This window comes from Apodemus sylvaticus, chromosome 10 (genome assembly GCF_947179515.1).
Source record: "Apodemus sylvaticus chromosome 10, mApoSyl1.1, whole genome shotgun sequence".
Classification (NCBI taxonomy): domain Eukaryota; kingdom Metazoa; phylum Chordata; class Mammalia; order Rodentia; family Muridae; genus Apodemus; species Apodemus sylvaticus.
In genome coordinates this window covers 63,951,617-63,971,505 of record NC_067481.1, presented here as the reverse complement: position 1 = coordinate 63,971,505, position 19,889 = coordinate 63,951,617, and the positions used below count along the sequence as shown (strand labels likewise).

The following is a 19,889-nucleotide window of genomic DNA, read 5'->3' as shown; positions in this document are numbered from 1 at the left end:
TTCTGGCAACATGGTAAGTGATAGTCATGTACACATAGGATAGGTAGATGACAGTTGTGTGCACACAGGGTGTGGTAGATGACAGTCATGTGCATGTTTTCTACTTAGAACCAAGGCTAAAGTGAGGTCATACAATGTAGCATGATCAAGCAAAGCCAGAAACACCTGGGGTTCATTATACACTTGATTTTAAAATAAATTTTGGTCATCATATGTTCAGAAAGCTTGGTCAGTCATGTGTGTGTGTGTGTGTGTGTCCTCCACATTCAGTTACTCCATCCAATATGGGACTGCCACCCTTAGCTTAAAAAGCCAAGTTTAGGTGTTAATTTGAAACACAACATGAGCTCAAAAGCTTGGGTGTATTATGCCCTTTAAGAAGCACAGGACAGAGTCTAGGGGTGTGGTTCCGAGCCTAACACTCACCCTAGCATATGTGAGGTCTTTCATTATATTCCCAGCACTGGAAAAAAAAAAAAATCACAGGCCAGCCTAGCATAGGCAGTACCAAGACCTGTGGCCAGACGTGGCCTCCTGAAAATTCAGAGATTCCCATCAAGGACAGTGGCACACATGGCCTACATGGCCTTCTGTGATTCAGGAAAGCTGAACTCGGCCAAGCAGACACTGGACGTCCGCACACTGCACTGCCTGATCTTACACTGGTGCCGTACAACTCAGGAGGGGCAGCCCCTACTGCTTCCTACAGCATGCAAGGGAAGCAGTTACCTGTTTCGGAGCAGGCTCTCGGGGCATCGCCAGTTCCGTGATTCCCCACGCTCAGGTTGCCTGGGAACCATTAGGAGTTCTCATCTCAAGAACCTCTGCCTTTCCAAGCTTTTACAAAACATGCCCTCCAGCACATCCAGCACATGGCCACTAGGGGGCCCGAGGAGGTGGGGCTGGGGGAGCAGTTATCCTCTGGTAACCTTACCATTCCTGCTCCCGGGTAAGAGAGAGATGGCGAAGATGAAGCATCAATACAGCATCGATGAGCTGAAGCACCGGGAGGCACAAATGCAGGCCAAGCTGGAGGAGGCGCAGGCCAGGCAGGAGAAGCTGGCAGAACACAAGGTACAGACCCGGCCGGGCCTGGACACAGTACCAGGAGCGCTCAGGGCACATCAAACGGTGATCCACAGGGTCCCCAGCATCCTAAACCTTACAAAGCAGCCACAGGAGCTGACACCACTCCCTGCCTTGCTCAGCCCCGTCAGTCTCCAGAAGCTGCTCCATTTCAGCCCAGTCCCCATTCCCTACCCGTGTGCCCAGAGAGTGTCCTCAAAACACTGGTTCCAGTGGCTTCTTTACTTAAGACCCTCAGGCTGTTTCCCATCCCATGCAGTCACCATTTGGCCTTAAGTTCTCTGTGGTCCTCAATTTGCGGCCATGCCTGGCTGGCCTCCCTACTGCCAACACCAACTGCCTGTGGAGCTACACAGCTGCAGGCCACTTCTTGGGAACAACCTGCATCTGTATCTTCTGTGCCTCTGTGCATAGCCCCTCTGTGCCTGGAACACCCACACACATGCCTTCCTGGGAGGGAGGGCTGTAGCTCAGGTGCAATGTCCCCTTGAGGAATCCTTGGCTACCTCAACCCTCACAGAAGCCTGGCTCTGGGTCACCATGTCTGACTATTTGAATCCACAGATGGCGTTTGTTGAACACCTGAATGGCCCCTTCCTGTTTGACAGCATGTATTCTGAGGACGTGGAGGGCAACAAGCTGTCCTACCTGCCTGGTGTTGGTGAGCTCCTTGAAGCATATCCTTTCTAGTCACACGGCTGCCTTTTTGGGTACAGGCTTGGCTCAACCACCACCACTTACCTTGGGCAGGTTCTTTCTATTCTGTACCTCAGTCTTCCCTTCATTCATTTGAAACCTCGTAGTTAAATCTCTGCTGGCTAAAAAGGCATACACATGTATGAGGTCAGGCCAGTTGGGCTTTGTGGAACAGTGCTGTCTAGATTTCTGAAGGAGCATTGAGTGACAGCGGCTGGCTGGGTCTACCAAGCCTGGCAGGTTGGGTGTTCTGAGGTAGAAGTAGAGAATGTGTTTCTTTGTCAAGGATCTTCACTGGCTACCTTGCTGCTCTCGGTCCACATCCCCATAAGCACTCCCACCAGGTGGCTGCCCTTGGTAACCCCAGAGGTTAAGCAATTTGTACGGGATCATTCATCTGTGGGGCCTAAGAGCATGCATTTGTCTCCGAGCTGGTCAGAGCCTGAGGAGGAAACAGTCAGCACTTATCATACATAGTCACAGTAGTCATGACAACCAAACCCTGTGATTCAGTGGTAAGCAGGAGACAGGTAGGAAGGTTGAACCCGAGGGCTGAAAATTGAGATAGCCAGTCCCAGACTGGTCTGTAGGGCTGCCAACACCGGTGTCAGCCTCCAGAAAAAATACAAAGATGAATCTCTAATAAAGGAAGTGTTATTTGGGACTAATCCTAACGAGGATTGCAGTTTGGGAAAGATGGGGATTCCCCAGGGATGAAAGTTGCTGCATTGTGTGATGTCTACTGCCTTGTAGACAGTGGCACGTGACAGTGCCACCGCAGGCATGGGGTGCGGCTGGTCCTTTCCTGGCTGGCTGATCCTGTGATGGCTCCTGCCATACATAGCCCCTGTGTTAGAGCCTCCACCCATGGGCCTCCCAGCTACTTGACCAGCTCTGGTGTGCTAAAGGCAGAGCCCAGACCTCAGTGGCTGCATTGAAACTTTCTCAGTGGGTATCTACCCAGAACCCAAACACTGAAGGGAGAGTGAGCAGGGCTTCTCCTTGCTGGCCGCCTCTCTTCCTCAGGGACCTATGCTCTTGGCTTAAGCACCGTGAAGCTGAGGGATTTGTGGAAAGGCATCTGATCACCTGAACACATTCCCACAATACTCTTTCCAAGGACGTGTTTTTGGTTTTTGCTTTTTTGTTTGTTTGTTTGAGACAAGGTTTCACTGTTATAGCTCTAGCTAGCTTGGGACTTACTCACAGAGGTCCCCTGCTTCTGCCCCATGAATTCTGGAATTAAAAGTATATGTCATCACACCCACCCTCCAAAGGACTCTTTGTGGTAGCTTCCTCCATGCCCTTAGTTGAGGTTAAGGCATTGAGGCCCAGAGAGGTCACTTGCTAAGGTGGGTCCCAGAAGCAGCATCAGAGCCATAACTTGAACCTAGACGACCCAGTTTCCATGACATGGTCTACAAGCAATGGTCAACATGTTTGTCATCATCCTAGCAGCCTGACCTTGAGCCCCAAGCTTCCTTAACAGCCACTTACCTACAAGGACAAATTTGTCATCATCTGCCTGAACATTTTCGAGTATGGTCTGAATCAGCAAGAAAAGCGAAAGGTAGAGTTAGACACCTTCAATGAGTGCATACAGGAGGCCATCCAGGAAAACCAGGACCAGGGCAAGCTCAAGGTTGCCAAGTTTGAGGAAAAGCACCTGCTGGTAAGTTCTCTTGTCTGGCTCCAGGGCTGCAATGTCCATGCCCTCTGGTGGCCCCTGAGGCCTCGAGTCTGTGTCCATGTGCCAAGGATCACAACTTCACCAAAAGGCACCACACACAGCTCCACTGAAACTCTCCCCCACATCAGATACCCCTAAGATTCATGGTCACCCCATCTCATCATCAGTGTTAACAGTGGTATTGTCTGTGCCACTACTATGATGATGATAAATGATAGCACCCTAGGCTTCCTTTGGTTCATTCATTCATTGAGCAGGTGTTTCCAAGGCCCACTCTGCCTGGCCCTTTCATGCTAGAGTTGTGATGCTCTTAGCAGCTCCCACCTTGTAAGGAACACAGCCCTGGGCTAAAACCTTTCTTACCTGAGTGAGCAAAATGATCAGGGATGTCCTAGAGCTCTGGAAAGACACTTCCAGAGAAGGGCCAGGAAACTTGAGATTCCTGGGGCCTTTGTCCCAGCAGAGCAAGCAGCAAGCTCGAAGGGCCAGTGTTCAGGGTCCAGCCAAGTAGGAGTCATTAAAGGGCAGTTGTTTCTTTTGGTTATTTTGTTTGTTTGTTTTGTGTGTGTGTTTTGTTTGTTTGTTTGGTTTGGTTTTTTGAGACAGGGTTTCTAGCTGTCCTGGAACTCACTCTATAGACCAGACTGGTCTTGAACTCAGAAATCTGCCTGCCTCTGCCTCCCAAGTGCTGGGATTAAAGGCGTGCGCCAACACTGCCCAGCTTTAGTTGTTTCTTTTGGTTATTCTGTTTGTTTGTTTGTTTGTTTTTCAAGACAGGGTTTCTCTGTGTTGACTATTCTGGAACTCACTATGTAGACTGGGCCATCCCTGAACTCACAGAGATCCACTTGCTGGGATTAAAGGCAAATTGTGCCACCACTGTTATTTTTAAATTGAGGTTTAAAATTTGAAGTAGTAATAGTAATGCTATTTTTAGAGATAAAGCCTCACAGTATTGCCAAGGCTCATATCAAATTCCTGAATTTAAGCAACCCCACTTCCTCAGCCTCTCTGGTAACTGGGACTGTAGATACTGCTGTGCCTGGCCTAGGTGGAGTTATTTATAAAACAGGTGGGGGTCTTAGTGTTAACAGTGTTTAGTACTAGGGATGGAGCCTGGGACCTCCCATGGACTAGACAAGTACTCCACCACTGAAACACACCCTCAGACCTTTTTAATTTTCTCATATTCTTAATTTAATGCTCAGAGCCAACTGGTCACACTGATAAGTATGGTGGGTAAGGTTAGATATTGGCTAACATTCCAGGCAATGTGAAACCCTCTTTGGTAGCTGCCACAGAACAGTGTTTAGGAAGACCTCTGTGTCCTCTAATACATGCGTCCACTAAGCATGTATTTGCTCAATGCTGCTTGGTACTAAGGGAGGCACAGATACTACAATGATGGTGTCAAGATGAGGGTCAGCCCTCAAAGACTCGTTACCTGACTATGTAATGGCAAAGAACAGACAATTCCAGCTGAGCCTGGTAGAGTAGGCATCTAATCCCGGGTACTTAGGAATCTGAGGAAGGAAGATTATAAATTCAAGGCCACCCTGGGCAATTTAGTGAGACTCTGTCTCAAACTAATAGATGTCTTACAACTTTAGTCTCAGTACTTGAGAGGCAGAAGCAAGTGGAACCCTGTTAGTTTTAGATTAGTCTGGTCTACATAGCAAATTCTAGGGCATCTAGGGCTGCTTAATGAGACCCTGTCTCAAAATTAATTAATGAATGAAAGAGGACTAGGGACGTTGTAGAGTGCTTGCCTACCATGGAGAGACTGGGGGCTTGTTTCTCTGTGAAATACTCACAGACAGACACACCCCATGTTGCAATTAGGAATGATATGCTATTTGGATAGTTCTTGTCATTTCTGGTCTCACTAATATCTTCCCTGGCCCAAACTACTCTCCTGGTCTCTCAAGCTTTATTCCTTATTCTACTGTGTTATTACTGATGCTCAAGCAGGGAGAGTTACCAGAACATTGGGGTCTTGGAAGAACCAAGGGAAAGGATGTTGAAGGAGGACTTCATGAATCATGTTCTTGATGTATGATTCTTAAGCAAAATCCTCCCTACCACACTTGGAGAGTCCTTTTCCTGGGGTGATGGGAAGCTAACTGAAGACAATGAATACTAAGTCCTTCATGATTATGCAGATGGTAATATGCGTGTGACAGGCAAGAGCCTAGACTTTACCACACTCATATGGCTCTGGTAAAGCTCAGTCCAGACTCTTAGAGTGAAAATGGACATACCCATCCCAAAGACATACAATTTAGAGCATTCCCAATCCATTTACAAGATTAGGAGGAGCTGGGCATGATGGTGCATGCTGTGATCTCAGCACCTAGGAGACTGTAGCAAGAGGCCTGATGTGAACTTAGGCCAGCATGGACTACATAGTGAATTCCAGGACAGCCTAGGACACAGGAAATTTCTGTCTCAAAACAATGAACCAAAAAGAGATGAGGATTGAGAAGAGCTGGAACAGAAGTGGAGAAGGGTGTACTGAGAATCATCCTTGAGACCCTTTACAGTCTTGGAACAATGGGAAATGGTCAAAATATAAAGTTGGGATACTGACCCTTTATAAAGACTTACAGACACTGGGCTGAGCTCAGGGAAGGAAGATGACTGGTTGTAATGGATTTGATGCTCTGGGTAAGTAAAGGGAAACACATATTCCCTTCCGGAAAGCTGAGCTGGGCATTTCTCCTGGAAGTGATGGTCAGGAAGCAGAAGGACTCACTGTCATTCACTTTGGGGCATGAATCTAGCCCACCCTCTGCCTCTCTGGACCCTGCATTATTTCCTGGTGCCACTTTTTTTGGGGAGGGCTGGGCAAGGGAAGTGGTACCAGGCTCCACTTGCTGGTTAGACAAACCAGAGCAGAAGTGGGGTGAGGCAGGTGACTTGAAGACATCAGCTGTGATGAGATATTGCTTTGATAGAGAACAGTGCAGATGAGAAGCAGCTGGAGTGCAGCTGTGGAGCAGTGGGGGAAGGAAGAGCCTGTGTGGGGGAGGGGGAGACTCCTTGATTGCTATCTTTTTTTGTTTGTTTGTTTTGTTTTTCAAGACTGGGTTTCTCTGTGTAGCCCTGGCTGTCCTGGAACTCACTCTGTAGACCAGGCTGGCCTCGAACTAAAAAATCTGCCTGCCTCTGCCTCCCAAGTGCAGGGATTAAAGGCGTGTGCCACCACTGCCCAGCCCTTGATTGCTATCTTAGAAGCTCATTTGGCAGAGGGGAGCCCTGTGTTAGGAGAATCAGGAAGAGGGGTGACTATAGATCAGTAAGGCCTAACAAAGCCATTGTCCTAGAAATGAGACCGTTTTAGGTATCAGAGATTTTTTTTTTTAATCTTGAGACAGATCTTACTAAGTTGTCCAGGATAGCTTTGAGTTTGGATCCTCCTGTCTCATCTTGAAGAAGCTGAGGTTGCAAGCCCTTGCCACCATGGCTGGGGCAAAGCAGAAATCTTTTTAAAATTTTTATCCATCTGTATGTTTGCATGTATGTGGTGTGTGTTTGCATGTGTTATTAGTACATGCATGCATGCCAAAGCATCAGAGAACAGCTTTCAGAAGTTGGTTGGCTCCTTGCACCATGAAATCCAAGGCTCAAACTCAAGTTCTCAGGTTAGGGCAGCAAATACTTTGACCCTTTGAGCTGTCTTCCCAGCCCAGAACGCTTAATTCATTTTAGATTGCAGGTCTTTGTGAAATGCTAATGGAAAAGTCTGCTTTTTCTTAAAAGCCTAGTCAAAGGGCAGGGGATGGCTCCGCAGGTAAAAGGCCCTGGCCCTGAAAACCTGACAACCTGAGTTCAGGCCTCCAAACCCACATAACCAGTGAGATGCCGTGGTGTGCGCTGGGATTTCAGCATTCCTGTTGACAGTGGGAATCAAAGAGAGGTTCTCCCAGAAGCTTGAGAGCCAGCTAGCCTCGAGTGCCTAACAGTGTGCTGCGGCAGAAACAAGAGACCCCACCTCAGCAAGGGACAAGGTGAACCAACTCATGAAGGTGTTTCCTGACCATGGCGAGTGCCCACATGTGCTTTCTACCTCTCTCTCTCTCTCTCTCCTCTCTCTCTCTCTTTCTCTCTCTCTCTAACACACACACACACACACACAGTGGAAATGAACAATTTCACAGGAAGACAATGTGTGATTTCCGGCTTATCTGGAGGCCCTTGTCCTCAGGATTGACCTCCGTGGACTGGACAAGTTCCCAGTTTTTGTCCAGCTACTTCTTTCCTGACATTTCTTCCTTGGCCCTAGATACATTAGGTTTGGGAGGCCTATATACCATCCATTTGCATCCTCTGAGGACCAGGCTGCAGCCTGACTCTCCCTAGAAACAAGTCCCTCTGGAGAGGCAGGTCACCACTACACCTGACTCAGAGCACCTCGCCTGTATCTCAGCCCACAAGCTGTTCTAGAAATGGTGCATCCTAGGCTCAGGTGCGCCCACTCAGGGTGCTGGGGCATGATCTAACTTTGGGAGCATCCTGAGCTTCCCAGGTGCCTTCTATGCTCAGCCTAAGTTGAGGCCATATTGTAGAAGTTCCCAGGAGACATGGCTCTGAGGGCTCCAAGTTCGGCCCCTAAGAGCCATCCTCCTCTGACTCTGTCCTGGGTTTTTCCATCTACCTCATTGGGCCTTGTTGTACACACCTGATCGCCAAGCCCAGTGATGTGTGTGCAACTTTTATTTCCAAAGTTTACTTGTCCTTATATGGGTACACTACATAAAGCAGGGGTAGTACTCCATGCCTGTGATCCTAGCACACGGGAGGCAGAGGCAGGAAGATCAAAGATTAAGGTCATCATCAACTACACAAGTTCAAGACCAGCCTTGAATACATGAGACCCTATCTCGAAAGAAATAAGCAACAGCAAAAAGCAGGGCTGGGAGCTTCCTACATGACAATACGTCACTTTATGCTGGTGATACGTTCTGAGAAGTATGTTACTAGGTGATCGTCACTGTGGGGACACCACGGTATTGCTAGGTGGTTGGAACTTTTGAGCATCACTGTCTGATGGAGCCACTGTCATCCACGCAGTATGTCACTGACTGAGACATTATTGTGTAGCAATGATCGTACCAGACTGGACAAGTGTATAAAACTCTGAGAACACGACTGTGGTTAGTAGAGATGTGATTTGCTGGCAAGGTTTACTTTGTTTCTTTCTAAGGTTTTTTTTTTTTTTTTTTTTTTTTTTTTTTTTTTTTTTTTTTACATTTGTATGGTTTCTGAGTTTTGGTTTGTGGGTTTTTGACACAGAGTCTCATTCCAGCTCCAAACTACAAACCTTAGGCTGGCTTCATACTCCCAATCCTCCTGAATTTGCTATCTCTGCCTCACAAGTGCTGGGATTACACGCATGTGCCACCATGCCTGGTATGAATTAATTATTATTATTGTTGTTGTTGTTATTATTATTATTATTTCTATTTTATGTGTACAAGTGTTTTGCTTGCACGTGTCTGTGCTGGGAATTGAACCTAGGTCCTTTGGAAGAGTAGCAAGTGTTTTTCATTGCTGAGTTACCTATTCAGACCTATGAATCACTTTTTAAAGCTTGATTTTTGCACAGACTTTGCCCAATCTTGGCTCCCATCTCTCCTGATAAGAACGTCTTCCTTTGCCCCACAGAGGTGGCGCACGCCTGTAATCCCAGCTCTTGGAAGGCAGAGGCAGGCAGATTTCTAAGTTCGAGGCCAGTCTGGTCTACAGAGTGAGTTCCACGACAGCCAGGGCTACACAGAGAAATCCTGTCTTGGGGATGGGGGGAAGAATGTCTTTTCTCCTAGCACTGGGAAAGAACCTTGCCCACAGGAATTTCCCCTTCCTCTCCCGGGGAGGTGAGGGTAGGCCGCGCTCTTTTCATGCTTGCCGCTTTCAGGTACCTTTGTGTACCGTGTGCCAGAGCAGCAGGCAGCGTCCCCAAAGCTCTGGGAGCTAGCATGGCAGGCAGGCTGACACTTGAACTTGGCCCTTCAGCTCCAGACTCTAAGTTTTACCCATAAAACCAAATCATCACTCACTCCTGCACGGCTAACTACTAAGTCCTCAAGTGCGGTTTTCTGTCTGTAGAACTTAAATGCCATCCGGGAGGAGAACGACTTGCCCACCATCGAGACAAAGCTGACGGAGTGCACGGAGAACATCAATGAGCTGTTCAACACACTCATGATCCTGGAGATGCAGCTGGTGGAGCAGCTGGAGGTAGAGCCAGACGGGCGTCTAGCCAGGGGCCTCCGCAGGCAGCTGCAGAACCCTGCCAGTGGACACACAGGGGAGGACCGGACAGGTGGAGACTCGTGGGTCACTAAGCACTCACTGGCCAAACAGCTGAGCAAGCACCAACAGTTCCAGGCCAGTGGGAGTTAAAAAGGCCAACAGTGCCTGAGGCTGCCCTTTGCCTTCATCCCGTGTGCGCACAGGGCCACAGACACATGTGCACCACAACATAGAATGAACATGAGCATGTGTACATGTGCATATGCAAGTGTATGCATGTGTACACACACACAAAATCACCTTTTACCAAAATTATTAAAATACATTAAAGTCAGGGGCTGGAAGTATAGCTCAGTGCCTGCTTAGCACAGAAGGGGCCCTGGGTTCCATCCTGAGCAACGCAAGAGAGAGGGGGTGGGGGCGAGAAGGGAGAGGGAGAGGAGACAGAAACAGAAAGAGAGACAAAAAGAGAGGAAAAGAACCACACTGTTCTCTTTTCTGCCTGGGAAAGGATTCTTCTGGAGAATGAGAGGTGAGCTTAGTCCTCTGAAAATCTCCTCTCCGCCATCCTAGAACAGCCTCAGCAGAGTGCAGGCTTCTTAGGAGACCCAAGGGGACGTTCAGGAGCTGATAAGACAAGTGGACCTGCACTCGGGAGCCAAACAAAGACCCATCAGCATTGCAGTCTGAGCCTGCTGTCTCGGGGTGGGCAATGTGAGGAGCCTGTCACTTGGCTCTGACTTGGGAGAATGAAAAACACAGGCATCTCGAGAGCATCTGTGGCCAGGGTGACTTGTGTGTTTGCAGGCAGCCAGGCTGGGGGGCTGGACGCGGCGTGATGAATTGGACCTCCTCAGATGTTGCCACAGCCGGGCTAAGAGATGGTGTCTAATCAATTCCTCACACATCAAATGGCACTTCCTACGCAGAATAGATCCGCTGTCATACAGCACAGCAGCCGCTCATTTCCCACTGGGAATTGCTCTGCTCAAGTACTGCAGAAGCAGTGCGTGCAGGGAGGGCTGCTGGCTTCCAATCCTTTCAAGCAGGGAGATTATTTCCAGTAGCCGAACACCTCCCAGGTCCATGCTCTCATCCTGGCCATGTTGCTGGTCACCTGGTCACCTGAAGCTGGAAGATGCTTGTCCGTGCTTTCAACAACCTTACTTGTATTCACCAAAATGCTACACACACACACACACACAAGAGAGAGAGAGAGAGAGAGAGAGAGAGAGAGAGAGAGAATGGGCTCCTGTGATGCCCTGCATCTGTGCTGAGAGGTCTATGGAGGGTCAGGAAAGCATCATCCAGGGGAGGAGGGTTCCTAATCAATCACATTAGTCTCTCAACAACACTGAAATCTGCTTGGGCCCCAAGTACTCTGCTAAGTACTAGTACTAGGGACAGCAGCTGGTTGTTGGCAATCTAGGGTGACCATCAGCACTTACCCAAGCTCCTGGATCTGCCAAATATGTGGCAAACCATTTGCATACTGTAGCTAATTTACCCCACTAGCCACCATACTATATAGAAAAACTGTCTCACATATGGGGAAGTAGAGGCCGAGAGAAATTAAATGAGCTCCCTGGAATAGAGCTGACTCCTGAAATCAGCCTCCGTTGTGTTGTGGAGAGGATGGGCAGATGCTGCTGACAGGCCTAGAAGGAAGGAATTCATTCAGGGATGAGGGAGTGAGGCCAGGGTACTTGGTCCTGGTGGAGGCAGCTACATAGGCAAAAGGGTCAGGCCAGGGCTGGCAAGGTGATCCTGCTCAGTGGGTAACGGTTCTTCCCACCAAGCCTGATGAGTCCACGGACCCGTGTGGTAGAAGGAAAGAACTGACTCTGCAAATTGTCCTCTGGCCTATAGATGCACACACACACACACACACACACACACACACACACACAAATGTACATTAAAAATCCTAAAGCCCAGTGGCAGTAGCTGGAGAGATGGTTCGTTGGTTAAAAGCACTTGTTGCTCTTGCAGAGGACCTGACTTTGGTTCCTAGAACCCTCATGGCAGCTCTCAACAGTTTGTAACTCCAGTTCTAGAGGATACAATGCGTCTTTCTGACTTCTGTAGGCACCAGGCAGGCATGTGGTACACCTACATACACATAGGCAAAATATTCATATACATATACATATACAATAAGTAAATCTAAAAAAAACAAACCACCCAGTGACAGCATAAACATTCAAGGGGGTGGTGAGCTGACACTGGAAGCAACAAAACTGGAAGCAGGGATGGGGGGTGTGGGGGGGTGTCAATCCTTAGCCATCTGCCCTACAAAGGCAAGGAGGGTGGTATTTGCCTTTAAGAGTCTGTGTTTTGAGGTGGTGCAAAGGCTGTTTATACACACATTGACTATCTTTTATATCCTTTCCAGGAGACCATAAATGTATTTGAAAGAAACATCACTGACTTGGTGGGACTATTTATTGAAAATGTCCAAAGTCTGTATCCTTTCTGAGACAACCCCTACCTTACCCCATGGGAAGGTCCCATGGGCTCCGGAGTTTAAGGTGTGCCTGGGCTTTTAACAAAAAGCAAGGGATAAGTGAGGCCTTGGGTTCAATCCCCAGGACTGAAAGAAAGGGCAAGTAGGGACTAGCCTTGGGCAAATGAGTGAAGGCTGCAGGGCCACACCCTCTTTTGCTCCTCCTACAGAGTAAACTGAACACTTTAGATAATTCTTCAGTTCTTACCCAAAATACTCATCCCCCATTGATTTGCAGGAAATCTTACACCCTCATCCCAAGAAAGTGTTAACACTTTCCGCAGGGCCTAGTTCCTTTTTGAAAGTAGAGGAATGTAAAATCTACCACTTTCCACCAAGGAAAGAAGCCCTCCCTGTGGACAGGATGTAGATTTGGTGACCATAGAGGATACTCCATACCAACTGAAGTGTTTTCAACACTCAGCATTGGTAGCCTTGCTAGAATGCCAGTTTGGATGCCCAGAGGGACTGCTGTCCAATAGTCTTACATGTATTCCTAAGTGGGTGATGCTCATGGGAGCACTGCCACCTCAGAATCACTGTCAGACCTTTTGTTACAGGAAAACACCCAGGGATTAGGCCACGCCCACATTAATGACAGGACAGGTTAAAAGGAGCAAGGCTAATGGTTTAGGTTAGAAACCAACATTTGAAACATGAACAGCCCTTAGGATTTTTTTAGCCCTTATTGGGGCAAAGTGCTAAGCTCCACCCAGAAGGAACTCAGGTTCTGGCATCGTGGGGCTCAGAGTCTGGCACAGTCATTAAAGTAGCAAGTGGTGTGCAAGGTATGGAGTCAGTGGCCTCCCTAAACACACACAAACACACACACAAAGACCTGCAGGTAGCCACAAGAACCAGGTGAAAGAAGAGACAGTCCAGACAGCAGAAGCAGGGTGTGCAAAGGCCCCAAGATGGGCCGAAGGGAACAAGTTTCCAGATGAGACTATCAGGCCACGGCAGAGACCGGAAGCTCCCAGGAGCTCTAAGCTTGGAACTGGCTACTCAGATCCTCAGGCGTATTCCAGCTGCTATAGGAGGAGTAAGAGATTATGGGAGACCAGTGAGGTCTTCGGCAGTGTTGAGAAGCCATGGGGGGGTGTAGGGGGGTGCAGGGGGTGGGGGGGGGGAAGCAGACTGAGGATCTGAGGTGAGCTGGCACTGAGGGACAGTAATGACCCAGTATAAGGACAGGAATGATATGGCGACCTGATGCTGCATGTGTGTGACAGCTTGATGGCTCAAGATGCCTCTCAGCACCTCAGGGCAGTTCTTGAACCCTTAGACTCTAAGACTCAAGAGACTGGTCTCTCTAGTAGGGATGACACGACCTGGTTGGTCAGAGGCCCAGCCACCAGGCTTGCTCTGTTCCTGGCTTTAACTCACAACTGCAGGATCGCTCAGTGCCGGGACTTGGAGAACCATCACCATGAGAAGCTCCTGGAGATCGCCATCAACACCCTGGAGAAGATCCTCAAGGGCGAGATGGACGAGGACTTACCAGACGATGTGCGGGCTGTGAGTAAGGGTAGAGGGGCTGCGGCATGGTAAGCATTTTGGGGGTGCAGCACATAGCTAAGTGAAATCCAGCCCTACTCATGGCTTGTCTAAGCATGACAAGCTCCCCGAGTCTTCGTCCCTTCATGTAAAGGAGACAGAAGCCTGCTCTGCAGGAACACTGACTGCTAAACAAGGAAGGTGCTTACAGTTGGTACCGTGGTTATCACAAGTTCCTCTCTGTGGAGTCTTCTGGCACAGTTACAGACAGAGGTAACAGTCACAATTTTCCCTCAGTTATCTCCACCATCAGGTGGAGGGCTGCACAACACCCGTATGCCCACAAGCCTCATGTCTGGTCCGGTGCCAGGCTATACCAGTTTCCACCAGGGCAGATAGTAATAAATCCTAGGGAATCTATATCTACACCTAAGGGGGCATCTATGAGTCTCCCCTGAGTTCCAGCAGCAGCATGCGGATGCCTTAGGAAAGGGCTCCAGGCAGGATGAATGGGCACAGGTCCAAATCCTTGCCCTCGGGGGCCTGCTTTGTTTGTACCCTGCTTAGTTCCTCAGCTGCTCTATATCACAGTGCTACCACCAGGCCATGTTCCAGCTGCCCTTTGCCTGCCTGCTGCTGGCTCCTCCTTGCCTCCCCCCCCCCCCCCCACCCCACAGGGTTTCTCTGTGTAGCCCTGGCTGTCCTGGAACTCACTGTAGACCAGGCTGGCCTCGAACTCAGAAATCCACCTGCCTCTGTCTCCCAAGTGCTGGGATTAAAGGCGTGTGCCACCACCGCCCGGCAAGTAAACATATCTTAAAAAAAAAAAAAAGAACCCTGGTCCATCACATCCCAGGAACGGCACCACTCCCAATGGGCTGGGCCCTCTTCCATTGATCACTAATTGAGAAAGTGCCCTACAGCTGGGTCTCATGGAGACATTTTTTTCTCAGATGACACTGCCTCCTCTCTGAAGTCTCTAGCTTACATCAAGTTGACATAAAACTAGCTGGTCCACAATCTGTCTGGCAGGATGCTCATTCCTCAGCTCTATGTGCCTTTCTCGCCCTTGCCGTTTAGATTCCACTCAAGTGTTAGCTCTCCTGAGAGCCACCCCCCACCCGCCCCAGTACCTCTTAAACTTCTGTCTCTCTCCAGACCCTGTCAGGCCTGAAGCTCATCACAGTTCTAAACTCAGCTTCATGTTGATTTGTTTCCACATGTATTCATACTGTACATAAACTTGTGAGGGAGGGCAGAGGTCATCTTTTTATCACCATGGTCCTCCTGTCTGCGCCAGCACAGCAGCCAGGGATGATCTTGGAACTGGGAGAATGAACACATGTATTCACTAAATATTTACTTTACCAGGAGCTGGGTTGAGCTATGCAGATAGAAGGTCAGCAGCCTTGACTCCATAGCTTCTGTTCTGAGACTAGGACCGACACCCAACACAGCAGCAAGATGCAGGGTCACAGCCACACCAACCTGTTACTTATTATTCAGCTCACTGTCGAGCATGCAGGAAATGCTACCCTTCCCTAACCAAGAAGCAAGTCACCTCTGAGAGGTTCTGACGTCTCTGACAGTCCTCATGGGATGGCAGATTCCCTCGGTCTGTGACACTGGGTGAAAAACATCACTGAAACATGCACTATAGCACATAGTGAGATCTGGGCCCAGAGGTTCTTAGCAGAGAGGCAGGCCAGCTTTCCCTCTCACCCAAGTGGCTGTGTCTGGTACTATAGTATCCTGCAACAAAGCTTCTCCACTAGAGGATTACCACTCTCCAGCCTGTTGGTCACATGTGACCTCATTTCCTCACCAAAGGAAGCACGGTTAGCATGTGAGGTTATGGATGAGAACCCTGGGCCAGGCAGGCTCACTGAGATGAGCTGGGAATGGTACAACCAGAGCAAGAGTCCAAATTGTGAGTCTGATGAACAGTTCCGGGCCAGTGACTGTAGTGAGCACCGAAGCCTTTCCTACTCACCACAGCTGCCAGACACTTTGGGGGAGGGGGGCTGCTCATGGCACTGGGCCACGGGGCTCTGCCTCGCCACTTAAACAGTCTTAGACTCACTAGTAAGACTAGAATAGATTATTGCCTTCAAAACATCATGGAGAGCCAGCCTCCCAGCACTCAGGAGGCAGATTTTCCTGTCAGCCCAGGACAGAAAAGCCAAGACCTTTCAAGACTCCTCTTCTGGGGCTGTGGCAGGACAGTCAGCAACTAAAGATGGGGCTTGCTGCTTGGAGAATCAGTGAACTAACCTACAAGCTGAGTATGAAGTCTCCCAAGAGACATTTCAGGACCTGAAAGTGGGCATTTCCCCTTTCTTGCTCTGTAATTCTTATTGCAACCTGCGGCACTGTTTGGGACCTAAGTGCTGCTATACTTAGTGCTGGCTGACCCTCAAGGCTTCAGTGGTGAGGGGGAGCATGTGTGGGAGTGTAGCATGTGTATGCATGTGCAGTGTCTGTGCTTCTCCCTGATGGGATAGTGTCTCAGGCATAACCCATGACCTGGAATAATCTTGTCATCTTTACCAGGTGTGTTCTGTAACTGTCTTCAAGAAAACCTTTCAAAGTTGCAGGAAATGCTTATTTTATTGAAGTACCGGCTCTGGTTGATACAGTGTGTCCAGACTGAAGAGTGAATCTTCCTTTTTAAATGACCTGACCTTGATGGCGGCCATTTAGTAACAGTATTTTATTCATTAGCCTAAGTGGATGTGTTCTCATCCCTGCATCTGGCATTCTTCCTTGAACAAATAATAGTTTCAGTGAAACACTTTAGCAGAGACTTAAGATCAGAGCCTTTTAAAATGATAGTCATAATGATAATGATAAAGTTTGTTCTTTCCTGAGCTATTTGAAGCTTAAATATTGCATAGCTTCAAGCCTGTGCACCATATTGTGAAATAGTGTTCAGTTATGCAGACTCTTTTTTTGTTTTTTGTTTTTTGTTTTTTCGAGACAGGGTTTCTCTGTGTAGCTCTGACTGTCCTGGAACTCACTCTGTAGACCAGGCTGGTCTTGAACTCAGAAATCCGCCTGCCTCTACCTCCCAGAGTGCTGGGATTACAGGTGTGCCACCACCGCCCAGCTGGTTATGCAGACTCTTAATTTGTGTATAATAGGATGTTATTTACTATATAACATTCTGACAAGAAGGCAGAGTTTATGGGAAAATTCATATTATCTTTGTGTCATTTAAATATAATTTAAAGATAAAGGTTCAAAACTAAAAGACACCTGTTACTAGGCCTCAGGACACTTGCTCCTGAGCACCCAGTTCTGTCAGGTTTTTATTGTCTGATCTTCCTTGGAGCCTGGACTTGTTGCCTGGAGTTAGAAGGAACTGAATGGCTTCCTGTGGTTTCTATGGCGTGACTGTGCTGATCCACTCCCCCACGTCAGATAACCTGGCTTTTCTCACATGGCGTTCTGTGGCAAACTGTCATCCCGCAGACACTGTTCTGCAACAGAGTCTGTGGCCAGTAAGTCGAGGAAAGAGAAGGCAAGAGAGAAAATCCGTTTGCCACAGAACTCCGCTCAGCATCTGTGCCCTGGGAGTCTAACTCTGGGAGCCTGGAGGTATTTGATCAAAGAATATTTCCTTGTGTAGGAACATTAACATTTCAGGAACAGACAGAACATATTTTTAGAGGGTATAAGGCTAACTGATACTTTGAAAAATGAAGCAAAACAAAGAAAGTACTATTGTATATCTCTCTCTGACCCAAAAATCCAAATAGATATAAGTGCATTGGGATTTTAGATTCTCTGTTTTGTGGCCATGTTATAAAAAGTCAATGCAGATATTGCAAAGTCAAACCCTGCAAAACCTGAAACTCTGTGCACCTCATAGGAAAGTAGTGCTTTCCTATGTATGCTCTACCTGCAGATCCTCAACAGAGGACACCCAGGTCCTTTGCCAAGTAAAGGACTCAGAGTGGAGCACTGATTCCTCAGACCTCCAACAAGTTTCCCTTGCCCCCGAAAATGTGCTACATTTCCTCCATTCCAGCCAGAGTCTGCATCTAGAGCCTGCCAGGCTCACTAGAAGGTGAAGAGTTGTACTACCTCTCTATAAGGACCAAACAGTGCCAGGAACAAGCCAAGGCAAAGCAGACCCCCGTGGAACCAAAGCTTGATTCTGTTTCTGGGAGAAGTAGCAGAGACATATAGGAGATGGACACCTATCAGTTTACAGAGCCCAGGGTTTGAACAGCCCAGAGACCCTCAGCCAGACGTGCCTGGGCAGAGGTTTAGGACTACCTAGAAAGAGTTTTGTGAGAACTGATATACCTAGTAAGGCTGCCTTGGCTAGCCACCTGCCATCTCCCTGGAGAAAACATGCTTTTAATGGGGACTGCAGCATGACACCTGTCACAGCTCAGGTTGGGGAGCAGGCTGTTGCCTGAGGATGAGCTGGCACAAAGTGACTGATACAGTATGGGCTCTCTAAGTGTGTCCCACAGCCTGGGAACTCCCAGGGGCCTCTGTGCCGGGGGCATGATAACACACATCTCATTTGGACCGTCTCACTTTCCAGCTTTTTGTTGACAAAGACACAATTGTTAATGCCGTTGGGGCATCACATGACATCCACCTCCTCAAGATTGACAACCGAGAAGATGAGCTGGTGACTGGAATCAACTCTTGGTGTGCACATCTAGTAGACAAGGTGAGTAACGAATGCCAAGCCACCCAGCTGGTGGCTTGAGTTTTCACCAATCAGAATGTGCTATTTTCCATGAGAAACAAAGTAGAGAAAAGAAAACGAAGTAAGGGTTGTTGACTTCTGCAAAGAAGGTGTTGTGGCCCGGTCATACCTCGTTGTATCTGTTACTCCTGCCTCAGAGGAGGACCAGCAGTGCATGTTGTGGGTTGGGCTCTGAGGTAAGTATCTTCCCTGTCTCTTGGGCCTCAGTAAATGATGTCAGCTATCATAGACACTGTGCCCTGGCGTTCCTTTCATTCCCCAGATTCACAAAGATGAGATCATGAGGAACCGCAAGCGAGTGAAGGAGATCAACCAATTCGTCGACCACATGCAGAGTGAACTGGACAACCTGGAATGTGGAGACATTATAGACTAGGTGTCAGCCATTGCCCCCTCTAGAGGGTGGACCCAGCCCCTAAGAGTTATGGGATTTCTTTCATTCGCTCCATCTCAACACTGTTGGTAATAATTTTCAATATAGAGAAAAATAAAGGTCCGGTGTCAGTGTTCTCTTAGAGGGAGATCATGTATATGAGCAGATCCAGAACCATCCACACAAACATGTCTGGGGGCTGGCATCAGCCGGAGGTGTGGCTATAGCAGAACGCTGACCTCGTGCTAGTGCTAGTGCTCTTCCGCAGGCCATGGCCATCATGGGACGCAGGCATTATCTTTTCCAACTCTGGATGCTGAGTGAGGACCAGGGAAGCAAGAAGCTGAAGCTCCCTGCCCCCTCACAGCACTGAGGCCTGGGTTGCTCTTGAAGGCAGAGGCCATAGCGCCCTTTAGCTCAGAACTTGATCCAGATCAAATCAGGGACTGGTTACCCAGGTACATTGCTCCTGCACTAGGCACCGCATCAGGAAGCAGAGCCTGCTGCTAAGACTGGAGGTGGCTGTGTGGAGAGTGCACTCAGGACTCCCATGCTCCCGTGTGGAAGATGAGTGGAAACACACATGTGTGTTAGCTTCCCCTCACTGTAACAGATACCACTCATAGTCACCTTATAGAGTTTATTCTAGATCTTAGCTTCATAGGGTCCAGTCCATGATCAGTTGGTACCATCATGGCAGGCACAAACAGAGCAAAATGACCCACTTCACAGCCAAAAAGTGAGATGAAGAGGAAGGGTGGGGGAGGGGCTCAGAATCTCCTTTAATAGCATGTTCTCAATGACCTAAAGATCTCCCATGAGGCTCTGCCACCTAATAGCAAGACCAGGGGCATTGGCATTTGACACATGGGCTTTTAGGGATACAGGGTAGCTTCTCCTGGGGAGCTTATTTCTACTTACTTCGGGTAGGGCAACAACAGACCAAAGAAATATGACCAAGTCTAGCATAATGGCCAATGGGCTTAATTAGGAGTACTTACAGGAACATGGGAAATCTGCAGACGGAGTCTCGCCTTCCCTCTAGCAACCGGTA

The 19,889-nt window shown here is 48.5% G+C and overlaps 1 protein-coding gene across 1 annotated transcript in view; it reads left to right on the top strand.

Moving 5' to 3' along the window:
• Drc3 (dynein regulatory complex subunit 3) overlaps positions 1–18,977 on the top strand; it is a 35,067-nt gene extending 16,090 nt beyond the window's left edge. Inside the window, exons 5-12 of the mRNA XM_052194004.1 lie at positions 955–1,074; positions 1,651–1,763; positions 3,280–3,454; positions 9,581–9,712; positions 12,123–12,193; positions 13,628–13,751; positions 18,292–18,423; positions 18,725–18,977. Of these exons, the coding sequence (XP_052049964.1) occupies positions 955–1,074; positions 1,651–1,763; positions 3,280–3,454; positions 9,581–9,712; positions 12,123–12,193; positions 13,628–13,751; positions 18,292–18,423; positions 18,725–18,838 (981 nt within the window). The 3' untranslated portion in view covers positions 18,839–18,977. The remainder of the gene's footprint in view (positions 1–954; positions 1,075–1,650; positions 1,764–3,279; positions 3,455–9,580; positions 9,713–12,122; positions 12,194–13,627; positions 13,752–18,291; positions 18,424–18,724) is intronic.
• The last annotated feature ends 912 nt before the right edge of the window (positions 18,978–19,889 follow it).